The sequence below is a fragment of the Callionymus lyra genome, chromosome 1 (assembly GCF_982586985.1).
Source record: "Callionymus lyra chromosome 1, fCalLyr1.hap1.1, whole genome shotgun sequence".
NCBI classification, from domain to species: domain Eukaryota; kingdom Metazoa; phylum Chordata; class Actinopteri; order Syngnathiformes; family Callionymidae; genus Callionymus; species Callionymus lyra.
Window position 1 is genome coordinate 31,393,849 of NC_141818.1, and position 11,852 is coordinate 31,405,700.

At 45.3% G+C, this 11,852-nt stretch overlaps 3 protein-coding genes across 3 annotated transcripts; 2 read left to right on the forward strand and 1 right to left on the reverse strand.

Annotated features, from left to right (window-relative positions):
- Window positions 1–1,256: 1,256 nt before the first annotated feature.
- acaa1 (acetyl-CoA acyltransferase 1) lies at window positions 1,257–3,921 on the forward strand. The gene is made up of 12 exons (XM_087801828.1): window positions 1,257–1,572; window positions 1,873–1,966; window positions 2,034–2,091; window positions 2,159–2,238; window positions 2,295–2,337; window positions 2,401–2,499; window positions 2,575–2,655; window positions 2,719–2,909; window positions 2,997–3,176; window positions 3,248–3,303; window positions 3,371–3,516; window positions 3,577–3,921. The coding sequence occupies exons 1-12, from the start codon at window positions 1,321–1,323 to the stop codon at window positions 3,671–3,673; spliced, it is 1,377 nt and encodes a 458-aa protein (XP_087657954.1). The 5' UTR covers window positions 1,257–1,320; the 3' UTR covers window positions 3,674–3,921.
- A 48-nt stretch (window positions 3,922–3,969) lies between these two features.
- On the reverse strand, window positions 3,970–8,173 carry esf1 (ESF1 nucleolar pre-rRNA processing protein). The gene is made up of 13 exons (XM_087801815.1): window positions 8,132–8,173; window positions 6,814–7,423; window positions 6,635–6,748; window positions 6,147–6,256; window positions 5,846–5,998; window positions 5,666–5,780; window positions 5,442–5,610; window positions 5,251–5,376; window positions 4,980–5,104; window positions 4,848–4,926; window positions 4,695–4,771; window positions 4,478–4,627; window positions 3,970–4,393 (listed from the first exon to the last, which is right to left on the reverse strand). Exons 2-13 carry the CDS (start codon window positions 7,411–7,413, stop codon window positions 4,100–4,102), a joined length of 2,112 nt encoding a protein of 703 aa, XP_087657941.1. The 5' UTR covers window positions 7,414–7,423; window positions 8,132–8,173; the 3' UTR covers window positions 3,970–4,099.
- Window positions 8,174–8,228: 55 nt separating this feature from the next.
- Window positions 8,229–10,980, forward strand: ndufaf5 (NADH:ubiquinone oxidoreductase complex assembly factor 5). Its single transcript, XM_087782913.1, has 11 exons — window positions 8,229–8,668; window positions 9,268–9,308; window positions 9,385–9,448; window positions 9,537–9,584; window positions 9,652–9,755; window positions 9,824–9,863; window positions 9,927–10,124; window positions 10,363–10,423; window positions 10,487–10,570; window positions 10,651–10,733; window positions 10,794–10,980. Exons 1-11 carry the CDS (start codon window positions 8,450–8,452, stop codon window positions 10,857–10,859), a joined length of 1,008 nt encoding a protein of 335 aa, XP_087639039.1. The 5' UTR covers window positions 8,229–8,449; the 3' UTR covers window positions 10,860–10,980.
- The last annotated feature ends 872 nt before the right edge of the window (window positions 10,981–11,852 follow it).

Here is an 11,852-nt window from a genome sequence, read left to right on the forward strand (position 1 = left end):
TTTGAAGTTAGTACTTTAAAAGTTCTCCCCCGTCTGAGATCTGGGCGGACGAGAGGTTACGAGAGAGCAGTTTACCAGCTGTAATCATGACCTGCTTTGTTTGTACAATAAGTCCCTACGAGGTGCAAACTTCCGGGATTGATGACAAACCTTGATGCTTTACTAATTGCAGCAGAGTGGTTGTGGTTGGACGGACTTTATTAATCCCTCCAGAGGTCTCTTTCGGGAAAATGGTTTCCAGCATAGAGCAACACAGAGCAAGAACAAAGTGCAATAAAAGAACAATAACACAAATGACAGAAATATAAGTATAAAGAACATAGATCAAAGAAAAATAACACAAAGATCAACATAGAATATCATTATATTTTCACTCCACTCCTGCCTCCAAACTCAGAATTGTACAATCTAATTGCACGAGGAATGAATGAGTCCCTGAGTCTATTAGTGTTGCATCATGGGAGGAGAATTCATGCTGCATCTGCTTCTCTGCTCACTGATGACAGCGTTCAGAGGATGACTGTCATCATCCATGATGGACAGTAGTTTGTCCAGTTATCTCCTCTCAGCAACTGTCACCAGCTTCAACCACAGAGCCAGCCCTCCTGTCCGACCTGTTGACACTCCTCTTGGACACATTCCCACCCCAACACAACACAGCATAAAACACTGGCCACCATAGACTGGTAGAACAAGCAGAGGAGTTTCCTGCAGATGTTAAAAATGATCTGAGCCTCCTCAGAAAGTACAGTCTACTCTGAACTTTCTTATATACTGTACATGGTCTGTGTTGCAGGACCAGTCCAGTATACTGCCCAGCCACACAAAGAGGTACTTATAGTTGTCAACTATCTCGAACTCGTCACTTGACGTGGATTTGTCCTGGACCTCCCAAAGTCCATGACCAGCTCCTTGGACTCCTTGCTCCAGCTATGGTAAACGAGATCTCCGTTGAGATTGGCAGGGCTTAAGCGTATTTTCTAATGTAAATATTTCAATGAAAAGTGAGTTTTGTAAGGAGATCCTAGGTCCAAGATCTAGATATGACACACTAAAATCAACACATTAGTTGAACTTTACGCTTGTCTGGTTAACGTCACATGACCATCCCAAGACGTTTTTTTAAATGAATAAACTTATAAAATTATTTTTAATCAATTATATATACAAATGTTTTATTGTGTCAAAAAGCCATTGGCTTTAACTTTTTTGTGGAAAATTATTCATGAAACTTTAGACGTTCAGGTTCAGTCCACTTCCGGGAAGGACGTGACGTCATACCAAAACACAGGCGATCCACCTGATCCACTCGAACTCGACATGCACAGACTCCCAGTCATCTCCGGACCACTGAGCCCACCTGGCGCCGCAGAGAAATGCGACTTAAGGTGGGCGCAGTCCAGGGCCTCGTCCCGGGTGGAGCCCGGGTCAGTGTCCGCAGCTGGACTTAGCCGCGTGAACTGCGGGTCAAAGTCCGGAGTTGGTTCACGGGCGACCGGAGGTCCGGACGACGTGGTGGTGGTCCACGGACGGAGGACCGCCATCGGGAAGGCAAAGAGAGGCTCGTTCAAGGTACCTCTAGTTGATAAAGCGCTGTCCTCAGTGAGAGTGTTATTTTTCCTTGATCCATGTTCTTTTTCTTGTTCTTTATCTTTAGATTGTATTTTCTTCTCTTTATTTCCCTTTGTTCTTGTTCTTTTTTGATTTATTTTTTATGAAAAAATACTGTATTTTCTGTGGCTATTGGAAAAAACAAAACAATTTCAATCAATCAATAAAGTTTTACCTTACCTTACCTTAGATTGTGAGGATGGTCTACTTTGATGTAACTATAGTACGAACTTAAATCTGTAAAATGACGTCATGTTCCAGGACACGACACCGGACGAGCTGTTGAGCGCGGTCATGAGCGCCGTGCTCGCGGACGTGGGGCTTCCGCCCGGTCGTGTGGGGGACGTCTGCGTTGGTGAGAGCAGCACCGGGTCCACACCTTAGCGTCACCCCCCCCCCCCACTAACGCTGTCACTGTGCAGGTAACGTGCTGCAGCCTGGCGCAGGCGCACTGGTGGCCCGGGTGGCTCAGTTTTTCAGGTGAGTCACATGACCAGACTCACACATGTACTACACACTCAAATCTTAATCCAATATTTTATGACAGTGGTTTTCCAGAGACTGTTCCGGTCTACACCGTGAACAGACAGTGTTCATCTGGACTCCAGGCTCTGTTCAACATTGCAGGTAAATACAAACACACACATTAATTTGTTGGTTAACAATGTTGCGTGTGCGAACAGGATCCATCAGGAGTGGGTCCATAGATCTGGGTCTGGCCTGCGGGTGAGCGGGTCTTTTAGAACTACAGGTGCCGTGTTCAGGGTTCATGTGACTATGTGGGTTCAGGGTGGAGAGCATGTCACATCGGTCTGTGGGGAAACCAGGAGACCTGAGCTCCAGGATTCTGGACAACGACAACGCCCGAGCCTGCCTGATCCCCATGGGGTGAGACTGTTGAGATTAAACAGTTTCCATTTGTGAGATCGATCTGAACATCAGCACGTGTCTGTTTTCCCGCAGAATCACCTCCGAGAACGTGGCAGAAAGATTTGGAGTCTCCCGTGAGAAGCAGGACATCTTCGCTGCTTCATCCCAACACAAGTAGTTTGTCGTCTGACACTGATGATGTCATCACCCAATCACGTGACCCGCGGTCCTCCACAGAGCGGCGCGAGCTCAGGCCTCCGGCCTGTTTGACCAGGAGATCGTTCCGATGGTCACCACGGTTGTGGACGACGAGGGAAACCAGCGAACACTGACGGTCAGCAAGGATGACGGGATCCGAGCCGGAACCACGTTGGGAGGTTTGAGCAAACTGAAGCCGGCATTCAAACCTGACGGTACCACCACGGCAGGTGGGTCTTCAGTTATTCTTCTTGAGGTGGTAGGGGATTAAACTTTGTTTTTTCGACTTAATATTCTGACCAAACCCTTCAATTCAGGAAACTCCAGTCAGGTGAGCGATGGAGCAGCAGCGGTGCTGGTCGGCCGGCGGGCGGCCGTCGAGGCTCTGGGTCTGCCGGTTCTGGGTGTGCTGAGGGCCAGCGCCGTGGTTGGGGTTCCTCCGGACGTGATGGGAATCGGTCCTGCATATGCCATCCCAGCGGCCCTGGAGCAGGCAGGTGGGTGTGTCGTCATGGTGATGTGTCGTCATGGTGATGTGTCACCGCGACTCAACTTGTTGTGTCTCCAGGACTCACTGTAGATGATGTTGACGTGTTCGAGATCAATGAGGCCTTCGCCAGTCAGGTGACCATCTCACCCTCATGTGTCGGATCGGTGTGACCTGTGAGTGACTCTTTGGTTGTGTGTTCAGGCGGTGTACTGTGTGGAGAAACTGGGTATCCCGGTTGAAAAGGTGAACCCGAACGGTGGTGCCATCGCCCTGGGTCACCCTCTAGGCTGCACCGGCACGCGGCAGACCGTGACGCTGCTGCACGAGCTTCGACGTAGAGGCCGCAGGTAACATTTCCTGCTGACCGCTCCTCTTGTAACAGCTGTTGAGTGTCGTGTCGCCTTCAGGGCCTTCGGAGTCGTGTCTATGTGCATCGGGACCGGGATGGGAGCGGCTGCTGTTTTCGAGTATCCAGGACCAGAAGTTCCCCGATCCAAATACTGAGAAGAGACCCATGACCACGATCTTCTTATTAAAATCACATTTAATTTTTTTAAACTTGTTTGCATTTTGCTTAATGAGCTGTAAATCTATCAGCTTCTTTCTGAAGTAAACTAATACACCTTTTTTTATATAAATATTTTCCTTTAAAAAATAGCTTTAATCAATCTTAAGTTCTTCAAATGCGTCTATTTTTGCCTTTGAATCAACTACTAACAGAGATAAAGCAAAATAAACAAATATCGAGTTGTTGTTTTTTTCAATTTTGTATTTCTAAACAAACTACAACAAATGTTTGTTATTAAGTTGATCATTCTGATGCTCTTTCGATATGTTGCTGAGACAATTCCATCATCTTCTAAACATCCAGCTGTTGCACCTGTGAGGGCCCCAGGGACAAAGTTCTATATCGAATCCTAAGACGTGCTCTCAAGTCAGCTTTGGTCTTTTGCGATCTTGAAATTGCTGCGTTTTGCTCTTGATGGACTTGATAAGCAGCGACAGGTTGGTGTCAGTCTTTTTTGTCTTTTCTCCGCCGTCGAGGCTGCGCTTCTCCGCTGCCGCACTGATGCCGTCATCCTGCTCCATATCCTTGCGCCGCCTGTGCTTCTCTTTGATGATGCTCTGCGTCCCTTGAGTCTTCTTGTAGTTCGGGTGCGACGGGTCCAGGTTGTAGAGGTGAGACGTAAACATGGCCTGGAAACGAGGGTCCGACACGTCCACCTGCAACACAACAAGACTTAAGAGCTGGTCGTGTGTGTGTGTGTGTGTGTGTGGGTGGCACAAGCACACTTGTTATCCACTGACCTGGAAGTTGTCGTCTCCTTCAATTTCCTTCTTCTTCTTCTGAAGCTTCTTCTTCTTGTTCTTGCTCAGATTCTGCTGCTCCACAATCTTATCGTAATTGAAGTGTTTGCGTTTGTCGTCATCATCCATCATCAGGAGACTCATCTCAGCCTAGACAAACCCACAGCTACTATTAATGGATTCAGTCCAACAACCATCCCATCAATCCATCCCGTACCTTCTGCCTTTCCTGCTCCTCTTGCTCCTCCACAGTCTTCTCCTCATCCCCGCTCTTTGTTTTTTTTGGCTTCTTTTCTACAGACACATCAGTTTTAACTAGCGTAGCATATTTATATTAGTATCAAATAATATGATTGACAGTTCCGACTACCTGTGGAGGCGAGTTCCTCTGCGAAGAAAGGATCGCTGAGGTCGACATCTGCCGGGATTTCATCGTCGCTGAACTCGTCCTGAACACAACAACCGTTCACTTTCAGCCTGACCCAGCAGGGGGCGAACTCACCTTAGCGTGCGTCTTCTTCTCCTTTTTCTTCTCCTTCTTTTTTCGCAGGAAGTCCTCCCAGGGTGTGAGCTCCTCCTTCTGCCCCAACTTCTTCTTCACCAGCTGCTCTGTCGTATCCTTCAGTCCTGCAGACGTCTCACAGGTTAGCATTGGTCACATGACAATGTTTGGTTGTAGCATAACGTGACATGCTGTCATGAGTCTGTTTGAGTAAAGCGAAAATAAAACTTCTTGCGGTTGATATCTGGGTTTTGTGTCACAAGAAATGTACCTGGCACCCATGTGATCTCCATGTCCATGTCCTCGTGTTGCTTCTTCTCCTTCTCCTGGATGCCCTTGAGCAGCTCTCTATACTTACTGATCTGATCCTTGTTCTTCCCTCTGCTCTTTGTTTTACCTGAACGACAATGTGGTCAACCGTAAAGATCTGCCACTGTATATAAGTGTGTTTCTGCGTCTCACCCTCGTCTACCGTCTCATCCTTCTTCTTCCCCACATCCTCCTCCTCTTCCTCACTTGACGAGGAGGCCAGATATGCTTTGAAGTCCATGTCCAGTAACTCGGACTGGTTGAAATTCTTGCTGAGAGCCGTGACGCGTTCATGGTCCGTTTCGTCCCACGTCATTTGAACCTGATGGAAGGATTCGGTTAACCTCTGTGATTACTGGTGTATCTACTCCAGGTACCTTGGAGGAGGACCCAGCTGAGGAGGTGAAGAGTTTTGGCGTGTAAGTCGTCAAGTTGACGTCGGAGGCTTCGTCTCTTGGTTGCTCGTCAAACTTCACGTCGTCGCCGATAAACCTGCTCATGAAACAATGACGTCAACAAAGCTTGTTAAGTCGAGTGTGCACAGGTGAGTTCGGTACCGCAGGTCCAGGACGGAGCAGCTGCTCTCGTACTCTAAGCCATCACACTCCTGGTAGATCTTCGCTGCAGTGTTCGCCGAGTCACACTCCACCACGGCGTAGAAGTACTTCAGACGCTTGAACTGGTAGTCTCGCATTTTCTCCCGATACACACTGCAAACATTTTGAGTGAAGGAGTTATTTACATAATTCTAAAGGTTTTTACAGTTCAGAGCGACCTGCCACAGGCAAACTCAGATCCACACTGACAGATATCACTTGTATTCCATGTGTTTGTGTGCGTGTGTGCGTGTGTGCGTACTTCTCCTCCTCAGTATCATCCTCCGAGTCTTCAGGTAGTGCCTTGAGCTCCGGTGGTCCCTGAACCTTCTCCATAGCCATCCTCTCCCTTCCAAATTCGGATGGATAAATCTGAAGACCAGCATATATATATTTAACTTTTATTTACATACTTAGCTTACAAATATTATGACCACCTGTTCTGCACCTTGATAGACAAGGTGTTTACTAAATGGGCAACTAATGTTGAATAAGGTGTGTTTTAAATAGACATGTGACTATTGTATCATCAGTGTGTGTCTGTTTGTACAAAACTCTCTTTTTAAGGAAATATTTACAGAAAACGTGCTTCATCTGTTTTTCTGCATTTTGGAGAGAAAGACTTTAACATTTTAAACATGTCAGAAGAGTTCCGTTTGGACATAAGTTGCCCTTTAAACAGGTTTCTGAGTAAAAACAATCTCAATTTATATGCACTGTGTTGTCATGGCAACAGTTTTCCAGTGTTACCTTAACAGAGAGCACGGCGCCCCCTTCTGGTGTGAAGGAGTTGAGGAGAGCCAGCAGATCTCTGGCCTTCATACGGTCCCAGTCCATGTTGCACACAGCGAATCGTCTTGTCACCTGAGAGACACAAGCACCTTTGGTGAGATCGGGCTAAAGTGAGTTGGCGCCAACTAGACACAGACCTCTTCGGTTCTCGGAGCGTCTTTGCACAGGTCCCCCCAGTCGTGCTGGATTTCTTCCTCTTCTTTTTTCAGTAGGAGATCCACTTCATCATCGCTATCCTCATCTGAGCTAGTCTCAACGTTGCCTTTGCCTCGGGCCAGATCCGGACCGCTGCCATCGTCATCAGAGTCCAGATCAGACTCTGCCTCCTCTGAGCCACTTGCCGCTTCCTCCTCGCCATTATCCACCTTCATCTCATCATCATCCTCCTCCTCTTCGTCGTCGTCTTCTTCATCATCATCATCTTCAACACGCTGACTAGTACCTCCGATATCATCAGCCGAGTCTTTTTTCTTTCCTGATTTTATTTCCTCCTCATCTTCATCGTCCTCGTCATCAGAAACTTTGTAGAAGCGTTTCAGGTCGTCTGTGATGCAGTGATCGACAGGTCGACCTCGCTTGTCCACCGTGTACTTCACTTTAAAGCGTTGCTCATGGAACATGGACTTGAAGCGCTTGTCGATCTTGATTTTGTTCTCCCGTTCCGGCATCTCCCAGAAACGAGGATCCTTCTGCACGCGCGCAAAGCGCTCGTCATTCTCCTGCTTCTCCGAAGACATGGTGTTCACACTGAAAGGAATCACATTTAGACACAAATCAAGAACATTGCTGGGAATGACGCCGTCATCAGGTTTCAAACTCCTCCGTGTTTAGTGTGAAAAACCTCATTTTATACTAACCCTCATGTCGACTAAGGATTGATAATATTTTAAGAGTAATCTGTTAATATTTAGAGTTAGAAACAGACACCTATATACATTTTAAGTCAGCGACATTTTGGAGGAAGATTAAGAAAAGACAATTGAGCTAAGTTAGCTACATTAAAATGGATGTTTAGCATATAATTCAAAAAAGGAATGGATTACTTTGAAAGTAATCATGATGGTGAGTAGAAAATAATAGTTTGAATTTATGGTGAATTATAATTTACATGTGTGTCTGTGTAAGAGACACGTTGTGTGTAAACCTTTTCTGGTTCACTTTACCATAGTGTAACGACAACTGTACACAAAAGAAGTATTTTAGTAAATATATAACTGCATGTTGTCGCTGATAAAATAGATTCGCTTCTATACTCGGTACCAAGCTCTGCTCGAGCACTTTCGTGATGGACCGACATGTAAACAAATGGCGGCTTCCTCGTCAGAAAAGAAACACAGTCGTGTTAATAAAGCGTAAACGCTTTGTTTAAATTGCATCTCACTATAGACATGTATGATGACACGAAAAACACAATTTAATATCACGAAACATCTCAAAACAACTCAATAACCGAACCTGAGGCTTGCTTTACACGTGGGTTCCCAGCATGCACCTCGCCTCGCTAGTATTTCCGCCCCTTTCCTGCTACGGAAAGCAACTGAATCAAACTGAACAGAAGGCGAAGCGCATTCTGTGTGAGTCCCCGTGAGTTAGGTGTAAATACTATTTTATCTCATAACGAATAGAAACCGTTTGTCAAAACAATGTTTTTGGTCACTTTAACGTCGTGGTGTTAGCCGCCCTTGTGCTCGCTACTCCACCTTAGCTAGCTCCTGTAGGTCAAGCACCGTTGTGTCCGGACCTTCAATGTTGTGAACTTTATTGGACTCAGCCATGAACGCCGGGTCTATACGGAACCTTGCTGGTCCACCTTTTGAAATGTATCGCCGGAGTCTCCTGCTCTTTCGTGGCTGCAGACGAGCAGATGAAGCCCGAAGAAGACTCTCATCCCGCGGTACCATGAACGTGTTCGACCGGGTCATGAAGAGAAAACAGAAGAACTGGGCTGCTTCCCTTCAGAAACCCGAACAGTATCAGTACCTGAAAGATGAGGTGAGTTTGAACCTGTGAACTGATGTCAATTATAAACCATGCATTGGATTTTCAATTAAAATTAAAATGTACTTAAACTATATCATATCAAGAAGGAACTTATTCAGTAGGGATTAACAGCACTGTATGTACTGAGTTTTATTTTTTATTATAGTTCTTTATTGGTTTATATTTCCCTTAAAAGTGTAAAATAATTTAAATTCACATGCAGATATTTACGACATTTGTTCATTTTTGCGTTGCAATTAAACTTCCGGCAGCAGGATGGCAGCAGTCATTTTGTCCTCTGCAGCTAAATGAACCATCCTGCGAGATGCGATGACTGAGGACAAGGGGATACTGTTGACTCCAGCCGCCTTCAAAGCTCATGTCTGGACATATTTTCAAATTCAGCCAAAACAGAGTGGAACAATCGAAAACAAGATGTGACTAAAGTTTAATGTCCCCTTAAATTCTGGTGAAGGTCATCAAATTGTACCGAAATATATCATATCTAATCGTATCACTCTAGTCTTCACTTGGCGTTTTTTTTAACATCTTTACAAAAACACACAGCAACCTTGTGTTGTAATGATCACATGATAATGATTCTTCTTCAGGTCGGCGCTCGAGTGGCAGACAGAGTGTACGACATCGCACGGTAAGTTCACAACATACCATTACAACTTGTGTTCTCATACGTGTGTCGCATTTTCATTTGGTCTCACTGTCCAAAGAACTTTTCCCCTTGCTCTGGACGTCGGTGGAGGACGAAGTCACATCGCTCAACACCTGGACAAGGTGAGGACGGTGCATCACGCTGGAAGTGTGTCAGTAAAAGCTCCTCTGGTGATGCTGCAGGAGCTCATTGTGTGTTCTGCTGTTGCAGGAAGTGGTGCAGCGCTTTTTTCTCACCGATGTCTCAGAGAAGTCTCTGGTCAGTAGGACACAATGTCTCTTCTCTAACACTGAGTAGAACTTGTGATGCGTGTGTGAATCCTCAGAGAAATGCTTGTGCCAGCGAGATTCCGACTCAGAGACTTGTAGTCGATGAGGAATTCCTGCCGTTTAAAGAAAACACCTTTGACCTGGTGGTGAGCAGTCTGAGGTGACACACAAACACGGAAATTGTCAGAGTAATTTGTGTTTGTTACTGTTATTGTGTTTGTGTTTCAGTCTTCACTGGATCAACGATCTACCTGGAGCGCTCACGCAGGTCAAGCATCTCTGAACGATAACAGTCGTCCGGCAACAAGCACTGACTTGCTGTACATCTCAGATACGGCAGGTTCTCAAACCGGATGGAGTGTTCATCGGGGCGATGGTGGGCGGAGAGTCGCTGTTCGAGCTCCGCTGCTCGCTGCAGCTGGCAGAGACGGAAAGAGAGGGAGGCTTCTCCCCCCGTGTGTCTCCCTACACCGCCATCGCAGACCTGGGACACCTGCTGACCCAGGCCGGCTTTAACATGCTGACTGTGGTGAGTTTTCTGACGTTTGTGAACAGTACTTGTGTGTGTCTGTTTTTTGTTATGTGTGTCCAAGGGTTAATGTGTCTGAATATCGAGTGTGCATGTGTTTGTGTATTACTTTGCTTAATGGTGTATAGGGCTTGTGATTGTATGTATGCATGTGCACTGTGTGTTGTGAGGCTAAAAGTTTTTATTTTATTGTTGTGTCTTTTTTTTCGGTTTTGACTGTGTTCATGTATGTTGGCAGGACATCGATGAAGTCCAGGTTCATTATCCGGGAATCACCGAAGTCATGTTGGACCTACAAGGTAACCCACACTCACAGACACACACATAAACATTCTAAAAACGTTTCTGGTGTGTGTGAGCAGGTATGGGTGAGAGCAACTGTGCGTGGACTCGGAGGTCACTGCTTCACAGAGACACCATCCTGGCAGCTAATGCTATTTATAAAGGTGCTTTTAAAACATTATATTATTTGGATCAATTATAATATAAAAATGTAAACTACTGCATGCTGTGTCTTCTGTGTCAGAGATGTACGGCAACGAGGACGGCTCAGTTCCCGCCACTTTTCAGATCCTGTACATGATTGGCTGGAAGCCCCACGAGTCTCAGGTGAAGCTTTACTTGCTCCTCAAAGTCAGTGAGTTTGTACTAACATCTCCTGTCCTGCAGGCACGGCCCGCCAAGCGTGGCTCGGCCACCGTCTCCTTCGGAGATCTGCCGAAGATCAACCAGTGATTCTTAGTCAGGTCAACAAAAGAAGCTCTTTGAACTTGAAGCTGTTCTTCTGCAGCTGTTTGTCAGGTGAAAAATCAATGTTTAAAATGATGATAAAATAAAAGAGGGTTTTTCTACTTCATCTCCAAGATTTTGTCCTCCCTCACTTTTTTTCCAAACATCTCTGCATCTTCCTCTGACAGAGGGACTCTTTTCTAATATGTTACTGAACCACATCTTAAAAGAGTCAGTATCTGACTTTTTTAACTTTCTTCCAAACATCAGTGTCACAACTATGAATCTGCTCTGGTGTTGTTGTGATCACGCATTTCAATGAGTCACGCTCTTAACTTTATTTAAGTTTCCCTTTTAAAACAAAAGTATTGTATAGGTTGTTTTTTTCATTATATATTTTATTATTCAGGACCAGAGGAGAGAAATCCTTCCAGGCTGTTGCTCCTAAGCTTTGGAACGATCTTCCTCTCTTTCTGTGTTTGATGGATCTACTGACTCCTTCAAGAAACATCTGAAGACATTATAATACAAATATTACTTACTTACTGTTTTTGCGGTTGGTTCAGATCTTTGTGATCCACTTTAAGAGGAAGACTAAGCAGATTTGATATCCTGAATAAAATAATTGCATCAGCAGACAATAGAACGTTTTTACAATTCGCACAACTAACCGACCAGCGACGACTATCATCTCCACGCTACTGTGACAATGTACGAGAAAGTGTGTGAGTACAAACGCACACCCAAAACCCTGCGTAACAGAGTCCTGCCTCTTGTGTGAAAGGATATGAACGTTCACATGATTGAGGGTCTGCACTGATCACCCCGAGCCCATCAGTGGCTCCCAACAAGTCTTACACAAGTTTTCATAAAAAACAAAACAAAACTTTTACATATTTATATTAATATTCAATTCTAATCAAAGTGACAAGTCATAACAAAGTAATGAAAGTATTTAAAGTTTTAGAATCATTTTTAACTTGTTGTGCCTTCACATTA

Bases quoted from the DNA above. Each gene is read 5' to 3' on its own strand.
- esf1 (XM_087801815.1), bottom strand. From the start codon at position 7,413: ATGTCTTCGGAGAAGCAGGAGAATGACGAGCGCTTTGCGCGCGTGCAG. The intron at 6,749-6,813 runs GTCTGTGTCTAG...TGTGTCTCTCAG, and splicing joins ACGCTCCGAGAACCGAAGAG to GTGACAAGACGATTCGCTGT. The intron at 5,377-5,441 runs GTGAGACGCAGA...ATTGTCGTTCAG, and splicing joins GGATGAGACGGTAGACGAGG to GTAAAACAAAGAGCAGAGGG.
- ndufaf5 (XM_087782913.1), top strand. From the start codon at position 8,450: ATGAACGCCGGGTCTATACGGAACCTTGCTGGTCCACCTTTTGAAATG. The intron at 10,125-10,362 runs GTGAGTTTTCTG...GTATGTTGGCAG, and splicing joins GCTTTAACATGCTGACTGTG to GACATCGATGAAGTCCAGGT. The intron at 10,734-10,793 runs GTGAAGCTTTAC...CCTGTCCTGCAG, and splicing joins GGAAGCCCCACGAGTCTCAG to GCACGGCCCGCCAAGCGTGG.
- acaa1 (XM_087801828.1), top strand. From the start codon at position 1,321: ATGCACAGACTCCCAGTCATCTCCGGACCACTGAGCCCACCTGGCGCC. The intron at 2,656-2,718 runs GTAGTTTGTCGT...GGTCCTCCACAG, and splicing joins GCTGCTTCATCCCAACACAA to AGCGGCGCGAGCTCAGGCCT. The intron at 3,304-3,370 runs GTGACCATCTCA...TTGTGTGTTCAG, and splicing joins ATGAGGCCTTCGCCAGTCAG to GCGGTGTACTGTGTGGAGAA.